This window comes from Mesoplodon densirostris, chromosome 20 (assembly GCF_025265405.1).
Source record: "Mesoplodon densirostris isolate mMesDen1 chromosome 20, mMesDen1 primary haplotype, whole genome shotgun sequence".
In the NCBI taxonomy this organism is placed as follows: Eukaryota; Metazoa; Chordata; class Mammalia; order Artiodactyla; family Ziphiidae; genus Mesoplodon; species Mesoplodon densirostris.
In genome coordinates this window covers 12,419,899-12,444,137 of record NC_082680.1, presented here as the reverse complement: position 1 = coordinate 12,444,137, position 24,239 = coordinate 12,419,899, and the positions used below count along the sequence as shown (strand labels likewise).

Below are 24,239 nucleotides of genomic sequence, written 5' to 3'. Positions count from 1 at the left end.
CTCATAAATGTTAGCTATCAGTAGTCTCAACTTAGGGTCAGGATCCATGGAAACCCCCAATACTTTCAAAGAACATTGTGTAACAGCCTAGAACAGCTGGGTAAGCTGAGAAGTTTAGGCTCCCCCAATCCTTCCAAAACTATGAAAGTGCAATACAAAAACACTAGAAATGGCCTGCAGTTCTCAAGGGGAGAGAGTCCATGTATGAGTAAGTTACATACCCATTTTTGTTACCCTCTTCAGAGGGCACCCATTGTGATCAAGGCAGAAAAGATAATACTGCTTCTGAATGATGTATTGTTTAATATAATTATTTAATTTTTGAGCTGCATGGTTTCCTTTTTGTCTAAGGTTCTACTCTTGAGCAACGTATGTTGGTTTTTATGCAAATGTATGTTGGTTTTTAAGGCTGGTATAATAACAAATTAAAAAAAAATTTAAGGTAGTTTCTGTACAAAACAAAAATGAGTGCCAATTGAATTAGTGATACAACCCAAGCTATATATTTGCAATTCGTGAGAGCCAACATAATACAGAAAATGCTTGCACATAAGAGGAACGGCTTAAAAGAGGCTTCTATGCCCCTGCTGGTAACCCTACTAATGGTCTGCTTCTGCTGAGCAACCTCAGGGGGCACTAGTCACACAGAAATTTTTTAAAAATGGTAAGGCTCATTTAGAAGAATTCATAATTGACTGGTTTACTACGCTGTTGCAAAAAAGGAAAGCTGGGCTTCCCTGGTGGCGCAGTGGTTGAGAGTCCGCCTGCCGATGCAGGGGACATGGGTTCATGCCCCGGTCTGGGAAGATCCCACATGCCGCGGAGCGGCTGGGCCCATGAGCCATGGCCACTGAGCCTGTGCGTCTGGAGCCTGCACTCTGCAACGGGAGAGGCCACAACAGTGAGAGGCCCGCGTACAGCAAAAAAAAAAAAAAAATTTAACTAATATAAAAAGATGATAAAAAGCTTTAAGTATCGGCATATCAGACATTTTTACTAGAAGACTTTTTAATAAAAACTTTCTTTAGGGCTTCCCTGGTGGCGCAGTGGTTAAGAGTCCGCCTGCCGATGCAGGGGATACGGGTTCGTGCCCCGGTCTGGGAGGATCCCATATGCCGCGGAGCGGCTGGGCCCGTGAGCCATGGCCGCTGGGCCTGCGCATCCGGAGCCTGTGCTCCGCAACGGGAGAGGCCACAACAGTGAGAGGCCCGCATACCGCAAAAAGAAAAAAAAAAAAAAAAAAAACCTTTCTTTAGAATATGGATGTCCAAAACAGGAAGAGGCCAAAATCTAGACTATTCTTTCTATTTATAACATATGCATTAAAAATAAGAGTTTGAATGTTTTAATAATATTCAGTTAGACTTCAAAACTTTATTTTCAAGTAGTAAAATAATAAAAAGTAAATAGTGTTACCTTTAAAAAACAAAAAAAATTATATTTGAATCCTTCCAAAGTTTTAGAATTGCACTAAAATACATTTTTCAAACAGAAGTTGAACAGTATTCAGTTTTCTAAATTGTTCTGTTCTGAAGTAACTTAAATGATAGCAAAAGAAAAGCAGAAAATCAAAGGAAAAAAAGAAAAAAGGAGGAAGAGAGATAAGAAAAGAAGAAAAGAAGGAAGGCAGGCAGGAAACAAAACTTCATTTCGGGAAATAGTAGTTTAAAATACAGAGCTACTGCTGAACAAAGTTTTAAATAATTACCACCTTGCACTAAACCAGTGGTTGGCAAAGTTTTTCTGTAAAGAGCCAGACAGTAATAACTATTTCAGGCTTGATGAGCCATATGATCTCCCAGTTGCCACTATTCAACTCTGTAACTGTAGCCTAAGGAGCCAAAAACAATATATAAACAAACAGGTGTGGCTGTGTTCCAATAAAACTTTATTTACAAAAACAAGTGGAGGGCCACACACAGCCTGCAGGCCATAGTCTGCCAAGCCCTGCCCTAGACTCAGGTTTGTATGGTGTCCTTGCAAACTTCTAGGGTTGACCAATAAATTATCATATGAAAAAGGTTGTTAGCTCCTCTTGGTCCATCTGAATGCAAGGCCTTGGGATTTAGGGTCACTTACTATAAAAACTAGCAAAGAGTTGTTCTATGGATTTCTCTACAAAATATTCCAACTTAGTGATACTGTTAGCAGCTGTCTGGCAGTGACCCACAATTACCTATTACATACTCGCTCTGTGTTCTTTCTGTTCTCTATTTTTTAAAATTAATTTATTTTATTTATTTTTGGCTGCGTTGGGTCTTTGTTGCTGCACATAGGCTTTCTCTAGTTGTGGCGAGCGGGGGCTACTCTTGTTGTGGTGTGCAGGCTTCTCATTGCGGTGGCTTCTCTTGTTGCAGAGCACAGACTCTAGGCGCACGGGCTTCAGTAGTTGTGGCTTGCGGGCTTCAGTAGTTGAAGCTCATGGGCTCTAGAGCCCAGGCTCAGTAGTCATGGGGCACGGGCTTAGTTGCTCCACGGCATGTGGGATCTTCGCAGACCAGGGCTCAAACCCGTGTCCCCTGCATTGGCAGGCAGATTCTTAACCACTGCACCACCAGGGAAATCCTCTGTTCTCTATTTTATGGCCCTGTAATGGGAGATAGGTAACCAAGTTTGGAAAAGCTATGGGATCTCTCATGAACCTACATAAAAACAGAGGGATTTTAAAAGCAGCTGGGATGTTCGATGTCAGAAGAAGCTACCCAGGTAAAAGGCCAAAAAGAACAGCCTTCCTTCACAAGAGCATTAGTTCATGAACACATTTGTCCCCTTAAGTAATCTCACCTGGGATTCTCTTATCTTACTATTGAACGGAAAAGGAGTTGCCTGGAAGTTAACAGAGAAAGACAGACAGACAGTGAAGCATATTCAGAGATAATAAAATGTTAGAAAATTTAAGATAATCAATAGGTTGAAGGGGTGGGCTCATGTCAGAGCTTTTAAAGAGTACATGTAATTTCAAAACGTATTACAGTTGACACCTGAACAACGCAGGGGTTAGCGGCACCGACCCCCTCATGGTCAAAAATCCAGGGACTGCTATCTCTGCCTCAAAAACAGAGGAATTGATAAATGACTCACCCAAGGGCAGGAAGCTGAGATAGTCTGGTTTTGATTCCACATATTGTGATCTCTAATTGAACACAAACATTCCCTTACCCTTAGTTAATTTAAAGATCTATGAAAGGAAAATACAGATACTAGATTGACTGAAAAAAATTCAAGGATAAATGGACTTGCACAGTTCTAACCCGTGTTGTTCAAAGGTGATAATTAGAAAACCCCAAAAGGAGGGAAAAAAATCACTGAGAGAGAAATATAAAGTTCCTTTGGGGCAACAGGAAAAGTGGGGAGACTCAACATGGTGGGTGACTATTTAAAAGTAGTCCCTCTGCCATCTCCCCATGGGTGGGCTGCATTTCCCTACACCTTGACTTTGAGTTTGGCCAGGTTTGCTTTGGTCAATGAAATGTTAGTGGGCGTGGCATGACCAGAGGTCTGAAGAGCCCCAGAGCCCCTGGACTTGCTCTCTTGGGCCTCTGCCACCCCAACGAGCAGAATAGGTCCCCTTCTCCAAAGAGGACGGAGTACAGGTGGAACAGTCACCTGGCAAGTTCCAGCCTGGACCAGCTGACTCGTGGAGAACCCACAGACCCACGAGCTAAATAAATGTTCATTGTCATACATCACTGATGTTCTGTAACTGTTACCCAGCATTTGTGTAGCAAAAGCTAACAAATGCAGCCCACAGCTCATTTTACTGAGGTTTAAGGTCTCTTCTAGGTCGAATGAAAAATATGTCAAGTGTTTGTCGCTCATTTTTTTTTTTTTTTTTTTTTTTTTTTTTTTGCGGTATGCGGGCCTCTCACTGTTGTGGCCTCCCCCGTTGCGGAGCACAGGCTCCGGACGCGCAGGCTCCGGACGCGCAGGCTCAGCGGCCATGGCTCACGGGCCCAGCCGCTCCGCGGCATATGGGATCCTCCCAGACCGGGGCACGAACCCGTATCCCCTGCATCGGCAGGCGGACTCTCAACCACTTGCGCCACCAGGGAGGCCCTGTCGCTCATTTTTAACGTAAGCTCTGTTTCAAGCTAGGTATGGGTTGAGATCAGGCCAAGTTGGCAAACTGGTGGCCCAATAATGTGTTTTATTCGACTTGTATGTCGTCAGCATACACATGTTAAAATACACACACACATGCAAATTGCCATTATTTAAGGAAATTTATAGATTTCACATAAAACTGTATTTCCAGATTGTCTTAAAAAATTAGAAGATTTGGCAACTCTGGCAGGGTTCTATATTTTTTGGGGGGGCAGATACAATACACTGGAGCTGAGTAGTGGGCTGCTTCTTTTGAGACAGGACATGAGAATTCCTCAGCTTATCACCACTCCTAACATCTCCTAGCACTGGAGGCATCAGATACTATTCATACAGTGGCTCGGCTATTATCTTCTTTTTATAATACTTAAGAGAAAAAGACCATCCTGCAATCCCACTCCTGGGCATATATCTGGAGAACATTCTAACTTGAAAAGATACATGAACTCCAATGGCCACAGCAGCACTATTTACAATAGCCAAGATGTGAAAACAACCTAAGTGTCCATCGACAGATGAATGGATAAATAAGATGTGTGTGTGTGTCTGTATTTTCTCCCAATAGAATATTACTCAGCCGTTAAAAAGAATGAAATAATGCCATTTGCAGCAACATGGATGGACCTAGAGATTATCATACTAACTGAAATAAGTCAGACAGAGAAAGACAGATATATGTATATCAATATTACTTATATGTGGAATCAAAAAAAAGGATACAAATGAACTTATTTACAAAACAGAAACAGACTCAAAGACATAGAAAACAAACTTACGGTTACTAAAGGGGATAGCAGCGGCTGGGGGGGTGGCAGAGATAAATTATGAGTTTGGCAATAACATATACACACTACAATATACAAAATAGGTAAACAACAGCGACCTGCTGTATAGCACAGGGAACTACACTCAATATAGGATAATAACCTATAATGGAAAATAATCTGAAAAAGAATATATATATATATATATATATATATAGAGAGAGAGAGAGAGAGAGAGAGAGAGAGAGAGAATCACTTTGCTGTACACTTGAAACTAACACAACATTGTAAATTAACTATACTCCAATAAAAAAATTTAAAAACTAAAAAAATTTTAAAAGGAAAAAGAACCATTTTATTTCATTTTTTTCTTTTAAAATAAGGTCAGTTTAATTTATCAAATAGCATACTCTTAAAACTCATCAGGCCGTGACATGAGCATGCAAGATAATGTTTATTTTTGACATTACTCTCTTTGTAGCTGAATCCCTTAGGACTCAAATTTTCAGTTGTTTCTGACCCGGTCCCATGAATGAAGATGTTCACATACTTTAAGAAGGTTGTGGTGTAAAGGTTAAGTGGAATTGTGGTCGTTTTTCACAGAATTCTTCAAGGATTCTGATTTAATTTCTTTCCCTCAGTGCCAATTAAAAACTATTACAGCTGAAGAAGGCAAATTATTTTTGAAGGGACACTAGTGCCTTGGTTTTTAATTACAGAACTAAGAAAAGTTACTGGTCAGTTTTGTAAAAGATTTTTCTTTTCCTATTGAACTTAAACACGGGAAGCCAGAGCACGCATCCATTTGGGAAGCGCCTCATTCTTTTCTTGTTACCTGGGAAACAGGTGGTCAGGTGCTCCATCAGTGCTTCTTGGGTGACAGGTTTTCTTGCCGAGTTCATTGCGGAGATGGCCAAGCAAAGGATTTCCCCGAGTGGGATAAACTGAGATTGACTGATGGGAGACATACTGATTGGTGACACATCACCTGCAGAAAGACAATTTTCAAGTAAGTGGTTCATTGAGACCCAGCCACTTGCCACACACACACCTCCACACACACGCGCCTCTCCCGTGACTCTCACCTGTTCCTTGTGCAATGAATACAACCAACCCTCAACACTGAGGTGCGTTACAGCCACGTCCACTCAGGTGGAAAGACGTGCACAGAACGGCGGAAGCTTCAATCGCTTCCACAAAGAAGACCTGCGTTTAAAACCTGAGATCTCGTGTAAATAGACTTGCTACTGAAAGGCTTGCAACAACGGAGCCTCTTCAAATGATCTCTGCTTTTATTAACTCGGAGCTGATTTGTTTAATAGCTGTCATTCACATCTCGACAAATGCACTTGTGGGGACTTGAGGATTCATTCTTTCAAACGCTGGGTGCCCTTTGCCCCAGGCATCTGCTGGGGGCTTGGGAGTCACTTGGGAAAGTGAATAAGCCCCCTCCCACCAATATCTCTGCCCTCAAGGAGTTTCCATTTAAGTGGAGGAGACAGACCAACGTTCATCGTGCACCAGAGAAGCCTGAAAAATAAACTCTGGGGCAGAGAGGGTAGAGAGATGTACACCAGCCAGAGGTGAGGACGGAGCTTAGAACCCGGAAGTGAGAGGAGGTTTTACCAAGGTCGTGCAGCCTGAATCCGGTGCTGAAGTGGGAGGGTGCCGGGTGGCTGTGGGGCGTAGGGGTATTTTCTGGGGAGCAGCAGAGAAAGGGGACAGGTATATAGGGACTATTATCAGCAAAGAGCTGAGTGCCCAAGGCCTTGATTCTATGGAGGATGGTGCGCCAGAGAAGGAATTTAAGGCATGACACTGTCAGATATGAATTTCAAGAAGAGGACTCCGGTGGCCACGTGGAGGATGATCTTACCGCCCAGGAGGGGCTCTGGCATCCTGCACACGTTTGCATCTGAAAGAGCCAATGCAGGTGGGAGGAGGCTGCAGACCCAGAAGCCAGGGGTAGACGTGGCTCTTGGGGAGACGGCAACACTCAAGGCACATAACCGCCTTCCTTTCTGCAATCTTGGCGTCACAGTGTGGTGATTTTCAAGTCATGTTCCAAGGAAGGATCCCTAGCATTCCCCGGAGAGGCTTCTGGGGGGAGGGAGGGGTGCCCCCAGCAGAGGGAGGGGTGGGAGGGCAGGGAAATCTGCTCCTGACATCTGGGTGCCACCTGTTTCCTCCTTGGGGTTCTGTAAGGTTTCACTTGAGAAAGGCCATTCCGAAAGGGGGTGAAGCCATCAGCAGAGTAGAAAATCTGTGAGCTTCTAAGCTTCTTCCCCACATGGATTTACATCATCTTTCCTCTTCTTTCCAAGTATGATTTCACTCTTGTTATACATCACCGTGACTAACCAGAACTGGACTTGGGCCAACCTGTGACATTAAGCAACACCCTCCAGGAAGGTGTCTGGGTGCTCTGGGGTGGACCAGCCTACTGCACCCAGCCACAACTCTTAGTTTGATGGGGGAATCCTGAGGCCCTTTGAGAAAGAACGTGAACCCTGCTTTGATGGACTGGATGGGAAATGGTTTGATGGATAAAACCAGGCAACAGCACCTGGGAATGGAAACCACCAGCTGAGGGGGTAAGTCTAACAGGTGCACCAGATGCAGCAGCAGGACCCCAGTGTCAAAGGCTGAAGCCTGACCCCCCCTCATCCCCAGGCCCAGCTCAGTCCAGTGCTCCCCTCTTTCCTGCATCCCTCGGGGCTCCAGTCAGCTCTGCTGTGGCTCCATTCTCTGTAAGATGGGTCTGACAAGAGGGAGACACTTCCTCAACAGCCAGAGAGAGGGGGGAAATGCACAAATCCAGAACAGTAGAAACCAGGAACTGACCTAACTTAGAACCCACAGACTGCCAGGGCCTATGGGATGTAAGTCTCATAAAGAGATAGACCTCTGAGAAATGCTCACAAATATCTGTTGGGGTAGCAGAGGGCAGAAGCTGGAACACGGAATTTTGGGCTGCTGCTGAGGATGTGAGTTTCACTCACTGGTTGATGAGGCTCAATTCATATTGGTGACTCAAAAATGACAGAATTATGTGGACTGTGACCATCTCAGTAGGCAAGCTTGCTACTGCTTAGAAGAGTGTATTTAAATCTTTGAAAAGCTGTTGTACCCTTCATTCAAACACAACCGATTTCTAAAGGCTTCTGTGTAAAGGATGAACTAATGGTGGTTGTGAGATGCAGTAGAGGGGTGTGTTTGGAGCTACTCATGTTCAAATCTCCCCTCCCCATGGTGGCTGCGTAGCTCAGCCTTAGCCACTCTAAAGATCTCTCCTGTGGATCCTTCTCTGTCCCTCCACCTTCTACAGGACAGGATGAGCCACAGTGAGGCAGGTTTCTTAAGAGCTGCTAGGTTGGTTACGTGGACTTCAAAGTCACCCGGAATTTTTTTTTTTTTTGGCCATGCCACGCGGCATGTGGGATCTTAGTTCCCTGACCAGGGATGGAACCCATGCCCCCCTGCAGTGGAAGCACGGCATCTTTTTTTTTTTTTAATATCTTTATTGGAGTATAATTGCTTTACAAGGGTGTGTTAGTTTCTGCTTTATAACAAAGTGAATCAGCTATACATACACATATATCCCCATATCTCCTCCCTCTTGCGTCTCCCTCCCACCCTCCCTATCCCACCCCTCTAGGTGGTCACAAAGCACCGAGCTGATCTCCCTGTGCTATGCGGCTGGGAAGCAGGGCATCTTAACCACTGGACCTCCAGGGAAGTCCCTGGAATAATTTCATAAGTCAGATGAAAAGGACAATGGGGTCAGCTAACAAGGGCGGGGAGTGGGGATCAAAGCACGTTCCAGTACCTTTGGACCTGTGCATCATTTGGGAGGGTAACACCTTCTAGAATTTGCCTATCATACTTATGGACTTCTCAGCAGACTAAAGATACAAAAATACTAAATAGGATTTTTTAAAATAATGCAGGTCTATTTTCTAATTTCGTATAGGTTATAGGGAACTTGAGCTTTCTGTAAAAAAGGAAAGACTATTAGCAAAATTAACGAGTTTAGGTCATACTTGTCCTTATGCTGTTAGCTGAAATTCTTTGTTTAGTTTAACTAACAAATATCAAACATTTACTGATCTTCTAAGTTAATTTCTTTTCAGTCATTGCAGCCAACTGTAAGAGGCAAGTAAGCTTTAAGTGTCTCTGAAACGCGTTGGTATTGAAAAAGCTCAGTTTCACTATAATACTGAATATGTGGAATAACATTTAACTCAGGAGAGAGAACCAAATGGAATTTGGATGCTCTAAGTGACCATCTCCACGTCCTCTTGTTTTTATTTTATTTTTTTTGCGGTACGCGGGCCTCTCACTGTTGTGGCCTCTCCCGTTGCAGAGCACAGGCTCTGGAAGCGCAGGCTCAGCGGCCATGGCTCACGGGCCCAGCCGCTCCATGGCATGTGGGATCCTCCCGGACCGAGGCACGAACCCGCGTCCCCTGCATCGGCAGGCGGACCCTCAACCACTGCGCCACCAGGGAAGCCCGTCGTCTTGTTTTTATACTGCACTAACATAAATGACTTCTCAGTCCCGTCCCACCGGCCATCCTGTCTCCTCTACACCCACATGCTTCCTGGGTCTCTTCCCTCCACTCCATCTGCCATGCGACCCCTACCCCAGGCCACTGTCCCCCCTCACCTGGCCCATGACAATGGCTTGATGCCTCCCAGCCCTCTCTCCTACCCAACACTCCCTTCTCCACAGAGCAGTCTTCTTAGAAAAGCCTAAAACACGCCGCTTCCCTGCATGAAATCCTACGGTGACTGCCGACTGCGCCTAGGAGATCGGAACGCCTTGCCGGGTGGGTCTCCGCTGGCCTGAGCCCGTCCACCCACATCTGGGACCATCCGCCGACCCCTCTTCCGCTCCCCCTACAACATGCTCACAACCTCCTCTGTTCTTTGAACTCACCAAACTTTTTCCCCACTCAGAGCCTTCGCCTTTGTTGAGCCCCTGCCTGGGATGTTCCTCACGCAGATCTCTGCAGGACGGGCTGCTTCTCCTCCTCTGGGTCTCCATTTAAACAGGGCCTCCTCGGGAAGCCCTGCCCAGGCACCCGATCTAATGCTGTCCTAAAACCACAGTGCACTCTCTCTCATGTTACTGGATACTATGGTTTATAATAAGAAATCTATGTTTGGTCTTCATCCCCATGTCTGGCACAGGGCTCCTAAAACCCTTGGAATTTCCTAAGTGGTGAGGGAGATCAAGGTATCTTTGTTACATCAGTGAGGTGACTTTTGGACCCGCACCTAAGGATGGGGGCTCATAGCCAGGAGAACTAACCACGTGGTTACAGGGTTGGAACTTTCAGCCCCGCCCCCTGACCTCCGCCGGGGAGAGGAGAGTGGCTGGAGGTTGAATCAATCCTCAACAGCCAATGATCTAACCAAGCATGCTTATGTAATGAAGCCTCCATAAAAACCCAAAGGATGGGGTTCAGAGAGCTTCCAAGGTTGCTGAATACGTGGAGATTGGGGAGGGCGGTGCACCTTGGGAGGGCATGGAAGCTCCGTGCCCCCTCCCTATTCCTTGCCCTATGCATTTCTTCCACCTGGCTCTTCCTGACTTGTATTCTTTTATAATACACTGGCACACTAGTAAGTAAAGTGTTTCTCCCCGTAAGCTGCTCCAGCAAAGTAACTGAACCCAAGGAGGAGGTGGTGGGAGCCTCCAATCTATCACCAGCCTTTCAGAACACAGGTGACAATCTGGGCTTGCGAGTGGCATCTGTGGTCAGGGGTGGGGTGGGGTGGGGTGAGGGCACTCCTGTGGACTGAGCCCTTAACCCGTGGGATCTGATGCTTTCCAGGTAGATGGTGTTGGAATTGGGATGAATTGTAGGACACTCAGCTGGTGTCAGAGAATTGCTGGTGGAGTGGGGACCTCCCCCCGCTACTGGAATTGGTACCAGGGTCCTTCCAAGTCACTGTCTTCACTCTCTGAATGTGTGTATGTGTGTACTGGTATACTGTCTGTCTCACCCACTAGAATATAAGCTCCAAGACAGAAGGAAACGTGAACCCCACATTCCTACATTTTCAGTACCTGGAATAATGCAGAGCTCACACCAGACACCCAGTACTTGTTTGCTGAATGAATGAATATCCATTTACAACATCAGAATCCAAGGAATTGCTCAGGGTATTCAAAGAGTTGTGATTTTATTCATATATGTTGCTAAATAATTGCAAAACAAACAAAGGATTTAATGAGACCGAATATACTTAACCATGAAATTTCTAAGACTCTCCCTATTAATTTTGCCCAAAACATAGCAGTTACCGCAGAAAAATAATTATACATTAAGTGAGGGTTAAGACATGCATTTAAGACCTATATAAAAGGAATTACAGGTATCGATCAACACATCTTATTCAAGTTTACAATGATTTGCTTTGGATCTTATATCAGACCTACTTAAGGAACCAACAAGTCATTCTTAAAATATGCTACTAGAAAATTCTTCCAACAACTGGACCACATTTCTGGTCAAAGAAGAAAACAAGGGAATGTAAATACCGCTAAAATATTATTGGTCACCATAATCTATAGAAACGGCCACATTTTGCATAAACTATGAATTGCTACTTGTCTATAATTTATAGGGTGGATTTTTCTATTGCCAGAATTAGTTCTAACATGTTCATAAAGACAACTCCTGTAAAAGCTCATGGCTACTTTGTGGGCTAGCCAATTCTTTGTAAAATGCTATAATTCTGTCCTATTATTCTAGAAAGCAGGGGTAAATAGGTTTTATTTCAGCTTTATTTTCTTACAAACATCCATTTAAGTCCAGTCCTCAGGGAACATTTGTCAAATCCAGGATCATTCAGATCAAGCCAAGCACAGTGCCTTGGACAGAGCAGGCATTCAATAAATTTCTGTTAAATGAATTTAAAATGTGAGAAGGCATGACAACATTACAATTCTAAGTAAACTTTGTTGATTTTGAGAGCATTTCACATTAGATTTCAAATACCTCAGTGAATATGTGGACACTTCTTTCATGTAAGGCACTACCGTCAGGCTAAGAAGCATGAGGACAAAGAGAAATGTGTCTGGTGGTGATGAGGAGACTGAAGGATGCAGCCGCTGTACCAGAGGCGGGACTGAGCGTGTGCAGGGCACGGCACAGCGTGCTGAGCTGGGGATGCTGAGCGCCTATTCTGGCTCATCTGGAGCAGGCTGGGGGTGAGATGGAGAGAAATGTAGCCTCCTCGTAGACCAGAAGCCTGAGCTCTTACCCTTTATGCTGACAGGAACCCTGTGTATGTTTATACAGGGGACTTACATGACACGTTTGTGTTAGAAAATCACTCTTGTGCAACTGTGGGGAACAAACTGGTGACTATTACCACCGCCAGGCAACTGAGAAGGAGGGTCTGGGACAACAAGCAGAAATCACGCATGTGCCGACTTCCTCTGTCTTTTATCTTCTACAGATGGTGACTTCCACCTCAGAAATATCTTTATCATGCCCATGCATTTTTACTATTTAACCCCCTTTATCTACTCTCCCTTCCAACTTCTAGCCAGTTACTTTAGTTAGAATTCTTCCAAAAAATTCTCTCTCACATAATTCATCCTTTCAAGAAATTTATTTGAGTGACTCTTAGATCCCCCAAACCTCTGGGCACTCAAGTTCCAAAACTGTTCCTATCTTGGTTCTTTTTGTAGGAAAAAAAAAAAAGTAAGAACTATAATAAAGCTCAGTCCTCTAAGAATGCCATTTTCCCCAGTCACTAATTTAGGTTCTCTGTGCTCCCCAACCTTTGCATACACACGGAGGGGGGGCAGGGCGGGGGAGGGACACAACTAAGAAGATGTGACTTCCATGCCAACCTACATTCACCCCTTCCCAGATGATACCCATAGCTTTCCAAAAGATACCTACCAGAAAGACAAACATAAATCTATTTCCTTTCATCTTAAAGTACCCATTTTCATACCCATCAAATACGAAAAGGAAAGCTGTAATTTTTCCAGGTGGATCACATTACAATAAACTATAATACAACCTTGAAAGTTCCCCAAAGTTCATCTTCTATCTTAGCCTTCTTTAAATAATCTTTTTTCCCCAAGTACCAGCATTTCGTTTGAATTATCCTGTTTTCCTCTTTATTTTTACATACTGTTTTCCATCGTAAATGTCAATTCACTCTGTAGTCTGGATTGAAGAGTTACCTTTGACCCTAACGAAGTTCATGAACCAAAGCAACCTACTTAGAAATGTAGTTCTGAAACTGTACTAATTTATCATTGGGAAACTGCCAATATAAAAAGGCATTCAGGAGATAGTTTGATAAGTGCCCAGTCTCTTATAACAAAATATAATTACCACTCTGTGTCTGCAGATGAGGGTTTGGATGACATAATTTCAAAGATTCCTTCAGACTCTCAAATTCTTTGATTGTGTATCAATGCAGCAGAATTCTGGCATAAAAGCATAATATAGTACTGATGTCTACCTCTATTTCCGTCTTGCTGGAGAAAACTAGTTCAATGCTCATCCAACTGGAAAAAGTACGCTGTAATTTTAAAAAGGATAGCAAAATAGATTCATTGGCTATTAATTTTTTCCCGTGTAATAAAGGCTTCATAATTTACTCTTTTCTAACTCAAAGTCTTGCTCCTCAGGACCAAAGTGTGCCTGTTTTTGTTCTCTGGACTGCCAAAATTAACACTAAAGTTAAAATTATAGATGCCAATAAAACTACCACATGCAGTAGATACCGTGACTCATAAAAATGGTCAAACATGCCTGTAAAATGTACAGTGGGCACAGTGATAATACAGGTCTATTCCTTTCAACAAACTATTCATAGAACGACGAATGTGCCGAGTTTTACCTTCAATACCCTTGGGCCTGGGGAAATCATAAGTTCTCTGAGGTTAAGTGAACAGTTTCTTGGAGGCAGAACGAATCAGATGAATCTTGTGTTTTACAATTTAGTTCAATTTATTAACCCCAATTTTATGTATAGGTGTTGTTTTTGGTTCTTTTAACAGACGGCTCTTTTTTAAAAAGCTGTTCTAGAAAAACACACATCCCCTTCCTATACACCCTCTTGCAGACCGAAATACCCTTACAGGAGGGCAGAAAACACAACCCCCATCAACTCACACGCTGCTTCATTTTAAGCAGCTTTCCCTTGAAACCAAATTGCTATACTTGACTTTCAAATGTTTGTATCTGAAATTTAAAAGGCACCCAGCATTGAAAAAGGCATTTTTACCAGTTTACTGTATGTCTGGCTTAAATGCCACTGATCTCAGAAATTCAAGGCTGAGTCTTCATTGCAATCGTCGATGGCAGTAAAGTTGACAATAAAAAATTTTTTTGGAAAATTTAGAAACTCTCTAACAGCTTTTCTAAAGCTCCCTGGTGCTTTATTTAAACACTTGATGGAGTTCTCTTAAAGAAGGTCTAATTCCTAAGCTTATTATTTAGATAAATTGTTTTAATTCAAAAGAAAATGTAAATAAGAGGCTCTCATTAATAATTCTACAGTTAATGGTGTCTATTAGCTATGACTTACTAAGAAACTTCTAATGAGAGTTAAATAAGAGTGGTCATGGTGGCAGATACACACACACACACACACATACACACACACACACGGGTTAATGTCCACCATATCACCTGAATCTGCTTAGCAGCCTGTCTAATGCAGAGATGCACTAGGTGTAATGACAAATCAGCCAGTTCATTGGTTTACAGAAGAAACCCATTATGTTCCCAAGGCTACAAGATTTAATTAGTCATATTAGCTACTACTCTTGCTATTGAGATTTGACTACTGATGAAAAACTGTCATAGGATAAGCAGAGATGGACAAGCCACAAAGGGTGGAGAATCAGATAGAGAAGGCAATCAGTGGACAGGGAGAAGTGAGAACTCCGTAGTTCGGGAGCTGTCTTCACCGTCACCAAGGATGATAACAGACATCTCTCTAATCACAGACCTCGAACACTTCTGGATCGTTCCGCTACTGCAATAGATTTGTAGCTGAAAAGTCACAATGAAAATATGAGCCATCAGGCCAATTATCCGTTTCCATAATTCAAACCTTTGCTAAGAAGTCTCCACATTATAACCCGAGTGGGGTGTATGTTAGGCACTATGGAATGAAACATTCACACGTCGGGCACTCAAATGTTGTTGAGTAAATAAGGTACTACATGTATAGATGAGGCAAGGTAAGACCCTGCTAATGGCCGAGATGTTTCCCATCAACAGCAGCCTCCCTGCTCCCTCATCCAGGGCTACGTGAAGGTCATTTACCACCAGCGATAAAATCATGATGAAATACCAACCAGTCCTAGATGACAAGAGGTAAAAAGAGCTCTCAGATGTCATGCAATTCTGTAAGGCACCTGGCTAACAAGAGTCCTGTGCAATAGAGTGTCTTCTTTTTCTTCATTATAAGCGCATCACGTAGGACAGAATCTAAAGCCCTATTCTAAGCTATCACAGACTTCTCTTCCTTCTCCATTCTGTATCAGAACCTAGCCTAACACTAGAGACATATCCATTACCACCAGAGACATATCAGATGCTCCAAATTCTGCTGATGATATTTCTCAACTATAGTTCAATAAATCCGTGTAAAATATCCAGGGTCACTCTCTTCCACTCCTTTTAAGTTAGAATCACCACAGCTGATTCTTAACCTTTGTTTTCTTTGCTTCATCTGTTTAGGTCCCAACTCTACTGTAACCAATTTCTGTAAAATACAGTTGTAATAGAACCAGAAGGCCTAATTAAGGACAGTTCAAATATGTACGCTGATAGTTCCCAAATTACAACCAAATCATACAGAATGACTGCCACCAACTCCCCAATGAAGGAACACCTACCACCCCTTCAAGCTGTCATTGACAGAACTATAGACAAGTACCCAGGGATGAAAGAGGACAAAAGGCCAGACAGACACACACACAGAAAAAAACTCCCAACTCACTGGACCAGAAGTAACTTTTCTCTCCAAAGTCTGGCATTACAAGACAGTGGTAGAGGCCATGGACTCTCTAAGCCAAAACTTTAAGTTCAGAGCCCAGTTCTGCTCCTCATTAGCTATGTGATTTGGAGCAAATTAATTCATTTTTTGAGTCTCACTGTCTTCTTTTGTAAGGTGTACACAGTGATGGTCACCTTGTAGAGTTATTGAGGGGGTTAAGTGCTGACATGGCCCCTGACACCTAATAGATATTTAATAAGTAGTTAGTATTAAAATGATTGTCCCCAAGCCTATCTACATTTATTCAACTTACTCTTTTATGGTGTTTGAATTTCTACTAATAGGAAAATCATTCGATCTTTAAAAAAAAACGCCTTTAAAAAATCATCTAAGGCGTGGAAAGGCTAGGAGGGTAGTGGTCTATCTCACACTAGTATGAATTAGTTTAATCAGATTGCTCACCTCTTGATTCTTATCTATGAGCACGGGCACTGAGTGAATGGAATATTTTGCCTGGGAAGCAGAAAAGTTAAGATATATTTATAAACATACAGCATTTGGGATGTATCATTGGGCTGGGAGGGAATGGGAAACAGGCATTATGTAGGGACTTTGGAGAGAGAAGAACAACAGAAGATGGGAAATTGTTTGGATCGAGAGTCACAAGTATATAAAGTTGGCCTATTTTAAGATTTTGTCTGGGCCAATCTTTTACCTGGGAAAGGGAAAGGAAACTCAGCACCTAAGTATAATGCTCTTCGTGCACTATACTCAGTGATGCTAGGAGCTAAATAATTTCTGATGGAACCTGGGAGGCAAAGAGTCATGATGGGGCTTCCCTGGTGGCACAGTGGTTGAGAGTCCACCTGCCGATGCAGGGGACATGGGTTCGTGACCCGGTCTGGGAGGATCCCACATGCCGTGGAGTGGCTGGGCCCGTGAGCCATGGCCGCTGAGCCTGTGCGTCCGGAGCCTGTGCTCCGCGACGGGAGAGGCCACAACAGTGAGAGGCCTGTGTACCGCAAAAAAAAAAAAAAAAAAAAAAAAAAAAAAAAATCATGATGGTTATCTCTTCTAAGGAAAACGTCCTGTAGGATTCAAAAGAGTGACTTCCACACAAAACTTCAGAATTTAGCATACTCCTTAAAGGATAGCTTGTCCAATAATATTCTTCTTCCTATTCAAATAAACCAAAATCCGTGTCCATATTTAAGGGACTCACCTTCACATCTGTTCTTAACAACCACAATCCTTTACAAGCAGTGTAAGGTACTATCTGTAATCATATCTCAAGGTAAGAACACTCATCATTTCTAGAGTTACATACTTAACTCTTGAGGTCTACCCCAGCATTAGTCTACCCGGGGGAAGACTATTTAAATGAACAAATAGATCATTTGCACCCTCTGTGACAAATTAATGTTTTTTGCACTGCCTTTCTTCTTCTTCTTCTTTTTTTTTTGCGGTACGCGGGCCTCTCACTGTTGCGGCCTCTCCCATTGCGGAGCACAGGCTCCGGACGCTCAGGCTCAGCGGCCATGGCTCACGGGCACAGCCGCTCCGCGGCATGTGGGATCCTCCCGGACCGGGGCATGAACCTGCGTCCCCTGCATCGGCAGGCAAGCTCTCAACCGCTGCGCCACCAAGGAAGCCCAAGAAAGGCACAAATCTTGATCCTTGCCTTCAGTGAGCTTATAATTTAGGTGGAGAAACGTGATATAAATGTGTAGATATATAAGCAATGATAATATGTTCAAATTACTGTTTAAGATGTCCTTAGAAGAGATGTAAGAAGAAAATACTTGAATGGCTAGCAAATTAACTCCTATAATTCCTATAATAGGAATTTGGTCTAATTATATCTATCTATCTGTCTATCTAGAGAAGTTAATTCTATAACAGGACTAAGAAATGACCTCCTGCTGGAGTATCAGAGAAAGCCCTTCTGTGGGAGGGAGATTTTGAATAAGGTATTTAAGTATGAGTAGAACTGATGGGTGTGGGGACATTATATTCTCAGCACGGTATGATGTGATCAAACATCCTTTGAAACTGACTCAACATCCTCAACTTTGCTTTGAAAACGCCAAGCACTATGCACAAAGAAGACACATGTTTACAATGAAGAAAGGAAACAAGCATTCTTTCCTTCGGTGAAAGCGTGAGCTATGGGGTGGATGTGAGAGCAAAGAGAAAAGAGATGTTTGAGGGTCCTGTCCAACATACGGTTTGCATTATTCTAAAATGTTCTAATTATTATTACAAATGCATTTAACATTCTCAGAAATATTTTTTAACGGAAAGCGCTAAAACCATAAATTTGATGAAGTGGTAAAACCACGCTTTCAGATTTGCCAAGTTTCACTTTGGAAAGGTAGTATGTAATGTACATTTGAGAACCAAATTTTACCACCTCACTATTTAAAAAGAAAAAAAAAGCTCTTGTGTGAAAAGCCCATGGATGTTGTAAGAAAACAGCTCTGTAATCATCTGGATACTACAACGGACTGTGATGAAATATGCTTACTTCCTTAGCAGTTAATAGCAACCTCTGTCTGATGTTGGAAGCAGTCCCTGAGCATATAAAGCAGGCTTTCTTGGATTTTAGTGCATTGCATGTAGGTTAACAAGCCAAATAACACACCAAATTTAGGGACTATATTGAGAAGAAAAAATTTCAAATAATATTTACTGAATGCCTCCATCAGAGGAGTGAAAGAGATATTACGGCTGATGGAAATCTGGAGCAGTTTAATTATTTCCTATTTGCACATCCTACAGCTGACTGTAGTCTCTGATGTGAGGCTGTGACATGAATAATGCTGGTGAGGTTGCATCTGGTGGGCACCTCCATGAAGCACTTCTACTGCCTAAGATTGAGGCTGCGGAGGGATTATCACAGCAAGACCATGTTTCAGAGGACAGGGCACCCTTATTGAGGGGCTTGATTACCATACATTTGTATCCATATCTATACAAAATATGGATACATTTTACCATATTTCTTTGCACACAACAACTCTTGAAAGAAAAGCAGGGGAGACCTACCTGACCCTTTCTGGACTGGCTCCATCCCCCACGTAGCTTTGGCGTTAAAGCCTGGTGCATGCTAGGGGGTAGTATTCAGGCACAAGAAAGAGCCAGTAACAGAAATGGACGTCCTAGAATCTGGAATAAGAAGAAAAAGTAAACTTGCAAGTCATAATATCCTAAATGAGCATTTCAGATTGGCTACCGAGGGCACGTGGAACCCCACAGGAATCTGGTACTTCACCTTGGTATGTCTACTTGGAAAAAAAAATGAGTCCCCCAACTCTCAGCTCTTCTGACAATTCAGGGCTGGAGATGCTGATACAAGTTCAGTTCAAAAGCTGGCAAAAAGCACCTTTAAAAAGCTTTATGAATGGACTTTGCTGGTATGATTTTAGAGGGAAAAAATCCTCTTTCCCATTCTTTCCTCCTATTTGCCTGGAACAGCTGGCATCCCGTCCCATGCCTAGTCCTGTCTATCGTGGCCACTGGTCCTGAGCCAATATCCCACTGCAGTGCCTTGGGAATCTGCAGTGTCACTCCTCTTCTGCCTTGTTCTCTGCAAAGTGAAGTCATAGGGACGGATCAGCCAACCTGACTTCTCATTACCCTGCCCAGAATCCTTTGTGAGCTGAAATGAGTCATCACTCCAAGAAAAGCTACAGCCTCTGGTTGTCGGTACGGGCTCCTTTGTCTGTGCAATGCGGAGACTCTGGGCTGGGAATGCACCCCAGGCCCGGGGCTGCCAGGGGCACATCCTCCACTCCAAGGACCCCAGGCCCCCTCGCATGCATTGAGCACCAACTCAGATCTTTTCATCATGAAAACAGGGAAAAGGGCAAATACCTCCGGATGTTTGGAGAAAACACACACACACACACACATTAATAATGATCTGGCATCATATACTCACCAGTTCATAATTATAAACCTGACACATGCGCTCTCTCTTTTTTCTTTCTTTTTTTTTTTTTTTAAGGCTGTCTTTTCATTGCAGAGAAGGACGTGTCTCCCTCCTGTGTGTAAGAGGCGGTTCGACTGTACCCTGGATCAAAGTTTAGCTTCAGCGAGCTATTTGTCATAAATTCCAGTTGCCGGGCAAGTCCTTGCAAGCCTGGGTCGCATCATTCCCAATGCAGTGCCGGCCGCCTCGCAGCAGAGACAGCCCGGGAGCCAGCACGGCTTCTGCCAGGAGAAGGGCGGCATGGGGAATGCGGTCACTATGTCAAGAGCTCGTTCTCCCCGTGAGGTGCCCCTGAGCTCCCAACACCACGGAAACCACGGCGGGGAGGGGGGGTGGGATGATGCATAGGGTTTCTTTTACATTGCTGCTTCCTCTGCTTTGTCTCTTGTCTTTTCTTTTTTAGAATTTCTGTGCCTCAGATCGGTAAGGCACAAAAAAGCCATTCCAGATCTGTGCAAAAACATCCTTTTCACTGCACTGTTTGTACTGCACCACACGCTTGACGAGCCCCACGCTGAATCACTCAGGCATAGGCACGTGTACACATTGTATTTACACACCCACGGACACACGGACACACAGAGGAACTTATTTCGACAGAACCGTAGAGAAAATGGTTCATCTCTGTTTACAGTACAAGAAACGACACAGAAAGGGCTCGAGATGGAAAGGGGTGGGAGTTGGGAGAGAGGGGGGAGGAGAGGAATATCAACCATCCCGTTAAGACCACAGAAAAATGGAGTCTGAGAGGAAAAGAATAATTAAGAAGGACATGAATGCTGTTGTGTTAGTACCCAAACTCCCCCAAACAAAATAATACCCAAGCAGGCACCTCTCACTAGCTCCACTCAGGAACCAAAGAGATACTGATAAATTATCCCCTACTCCGAACTGAAGTAGGTTTGGGCAGCTGAGGATGTCTGCAGAGCAAATTCCCCCACATCCTCATGAACACAGTAGCTACCCAACAATAAAGATGATGTCTAGGATGAGACTGGAGCTGGGAAGTCCAAAAATGTAATGAATCTCTCAGCAAGACTATCCTGAATCTCTGAGTTAGAAGGGTTGCCGGGCTAAAGCTCCACCAGAATCACAGGGTGTCTTCGCACCTGTGATTTAGCCCGACTTCAAGGACCTCTTCCCTCAGAGCTTGGGCCTCGTCCAAGCCAGGCACATCCTCCGGTGAAGGTCTCCCCCTCCAGCCGAGTCCTGGAGCCCCACACAGTGGTTCCCATTCTGCCCTCGGAAAGCTAAACAACGTAGAACCCTCTTCTGTCTGATATCTCATCTGATGGCTACAAATAATAATCCCGTGCCTACGTTCTAAGCCATCTCTTCTCTACCCACAGTGTGGGACACCGTAGGTAAGTCTCCCTGCATTTATGGATCCGCTGGTACGTTCCATCTCAACAGTATTAAATAAAGCTTCTTCAGCTCCTTCTACCACCTGACATTTTTCAAATCCTCTGCCCTCCTGGTTCCTCGCCTTTGCTCCCGTTTGGGCGTATCAAACTCGCTCTAAAAATGTCATATGAAGAACGAGATAGACTCTAACTGTGTCTCCCCACGGCACCATCACCTCCCCCGCTCTGGACTCTATATTCACCTGATCTAAGACAGTGGTAGGTTTTTGGCTATTGTCAGACTTTCAACCCCTAGAGAACTTTTTCACATTATCTGCGATTAAATCAGGTCTCATTTATGCAATTAAAAAAAAAAAGAAAGAAGGGGCTTCCCTGGTGGCGCAGTGGTTGAGAGCCCGCCTGCCGATGCAGGGGACACGGGTTCGTGCCCCGGTCCGGGAAGATCCCACATGCCGTGGAGCGGCTGGGCCCGTGAGCCATGGCCGCTGAGCCCGCGCGGCCGGAGCCTGTGCTCCGCAACTGGAGAGGCCACAACAGTGAGAGGCCCGCGTACCGCAAAAAAAAAAAAAAAGAAAAGAAGGAAAACGTCATCAATTATGCCGTATTCGTCTAATCAGAAATGGTCTGGCTGTGATGTTCCCTTCCAATGTATGAATCCCTCTCCTTGGATATGCCACCTGAGCTCTCATCCGTGACAATGACTCAGTCTGCGGCCCAGTGCCAGGGCCTCCTCCCAAGACAGCTCACCTTTACTCAACCTCTCTGAGCTTGTTTATGTTGGTAGTCATTATAAATCCACCGAAATCCACCTAACTCAGCCCATTCCTCTTAGGCATAGTCTGATTGCTACAAGGTCTGAAGGCACGCCTAATAAATAAACCCTGCACCTTAAGAAGGCAATGATGTACTATATAAAAGTTAAGATCTATATCGAGATATCTTGACCTCTGGCACTCTAAGAGCATCTAGGGAAGCAGCTCTAGGTCACTGGACCACCTCTCAACAGCTAAAATCTCAAGTTTCCTCTATGACATAGAAAAGGTTAAGTAAGTGGATAAATATTTTCTAATATCCAAGCGTGTATGTTTCCATCTCTATGTGGGTCTACTATGCCCGCATATAAAAACTCATCCAAGCTTTATAAGGACCCACTAAGGTAAGTACTGTTATTAGCACCGTTTAAAAAAAAATTAATTGCCCTCCTCAAGCTTCCACAACTGGTTAAGTGGCAGAGGCAAGATGTGAACCTGGGGCAGGAGGCCTCGGAGGTCTGCCTGTCGACTGTAACCACTGGAAATAAAATAAAAAATCCCCCAGAACTCCAGGCTTCTGTGGTGGCGCAGTGGTTGAGAGTCCGCCTGCCGATGCAGGGGACACGGGTTCGTGCCCCGGTCCGGGAAGATCCCACATGCCGCAGAGCGGCTGGGCCCGTGAGCCATGGCTGCTGAGCCTGTGCATCCGGAGCCTGTGCTCCGCAACGGGAGAGGACACAACAGTGAGAGGCCCATGTACCGCAAACAAACAAACAAACCCCACCCCGAACTCCATCCCTCAACTTTTACCTTTAAATGGAAGCCAATTCCCTTTGTCAGCACGTGAGGCCAGTAAGGTGAGGCTGGGAGCAGGTGCCTTTGCTCAGTCCTCCAGCCCCTAATGGAGTGTGTTCCAGCCTCAGCCACAGACTGTCATCGAATGGCCATGCAAAGGGGTGCAACTGACCCGCCAAAGCCATAACCTCCTTTTGCAGTCCTACTAATAAGGAGATGAGTTTTATGATGGACACTCATTAGCTTCAACTCAGAAGTCAAGGCACTCTGATGTCTTAGATGCCAGTCTCGGATGGAGAGATGAACACAATAATCAACCACAGACATAATTAGCAGCCCTCCTCCTCCTCCGCCGGTACCTTTTGCTCCTCTGAATATCAGCATCAGCATTACAGTCAAGACTTACGAACCTCAGACAGAATATCGCGGAGGTGATCTCCTTGGCTGAGGAGGTGTAGGCAGAGGCTGCCCTTGACATGTGACTGGTTCCTCAGCAGAGGATTAAGTAGCAGCACCAGCAGTGACACAGTTACACAGGATCTTTACAAAACGCTTTGATGACTAATGGTATAGCACGGTCTTAGGGCGACTGTACTTGATAAAACAGAGAGCCACGAAATGCCCTCCAATCAATTAAAGATATTTATTAGGGGCCTAACTGCAAATATTTAAGATAGTGTACATAAGGCAGGGTATATACACGGGTACACAGACTTTTTCATGAACAAATGACATGGTCTCCACTCTCAAGCAGCTTCTAATGAACTCGAGGAGATAAGATAGTCACACCTCAAAAGCACCAAGAATACAAGACAATGTCTGTCAAAAGGGAGGAAGAGGTAACAGGTGCCTCTAAAAATGCAGGAGCAAGAACCTGGGCTGAAGCAGTCAGGAATGGCTTCCAGGCAGGACAAGCTCGTCCTAGCATCTGGACAACAGGGAAAGGGCATACTATCAGTAGGAACGTGAGCTCCATGAAGAGAAGGATTTTTGCATGCTCTATTGTTTACAGATGCATTCTTTTTTTTAAAATTAAAGTAGAGTTGATTTACAATGTTGTACCAATCTCTGCTGTGCAGCAAAGTGACTCAGTTATACACATAGAGACATTCTTTTTTATATTCTTTTCCATCATGGTTTATCACAGGATACTGAATATAGTTCCCTGTGCTATCTAGTAGGACTTTGTTGTTTATCCATCCTATATATAATAGGATATTCCCATCCATCCCTCCCTCCCCCCCACTCCCCCTTGGCAAGCACAAGTCTGTTCATACAGATACATTCTTGAAGGGTGCTTAGCCACCGGCAGGCAATCAATAAATTTGTGCTGAATGAGTGAATGACCTGGAGAGAGGAAGTGTGAACCAAGGCATGGAAGTACGGATGGCAGGAGCACAAGGCAGGAGCAGAGTGTCCATCGCAGGGCGCACAGGGAGAGGAGGGAGGAAGAAGTGTCCTAAGATCTGATT

General features: G+C 44.2%; 1 protein-coding gene across 3 annotated transcripts in view; it reads right to left on the bottom strand.

Annotated features, from left to right (window-relative positions):
* STOX2 (storkhead box 2) overlaps nt 1-24,239 on the bottom strand; it is a 199,241-nt gene that overhangs the window by 12,457 nt on the left and 162,545 nt on the right. For all 3 annotated transcript variants that reach the window (XM_060085796.1, XM_060085797.1, XM_060085798.1), the window contains one exon: nt 5,704-5,856. In XM_060085796.1, the coding sequence (XP_059941779.1) occupies nt 5,704-5,856 (153 nt within the window). The remainder of the gene's footprint in view (nt 1-5,703; nt 5,857-24,239) is intronic.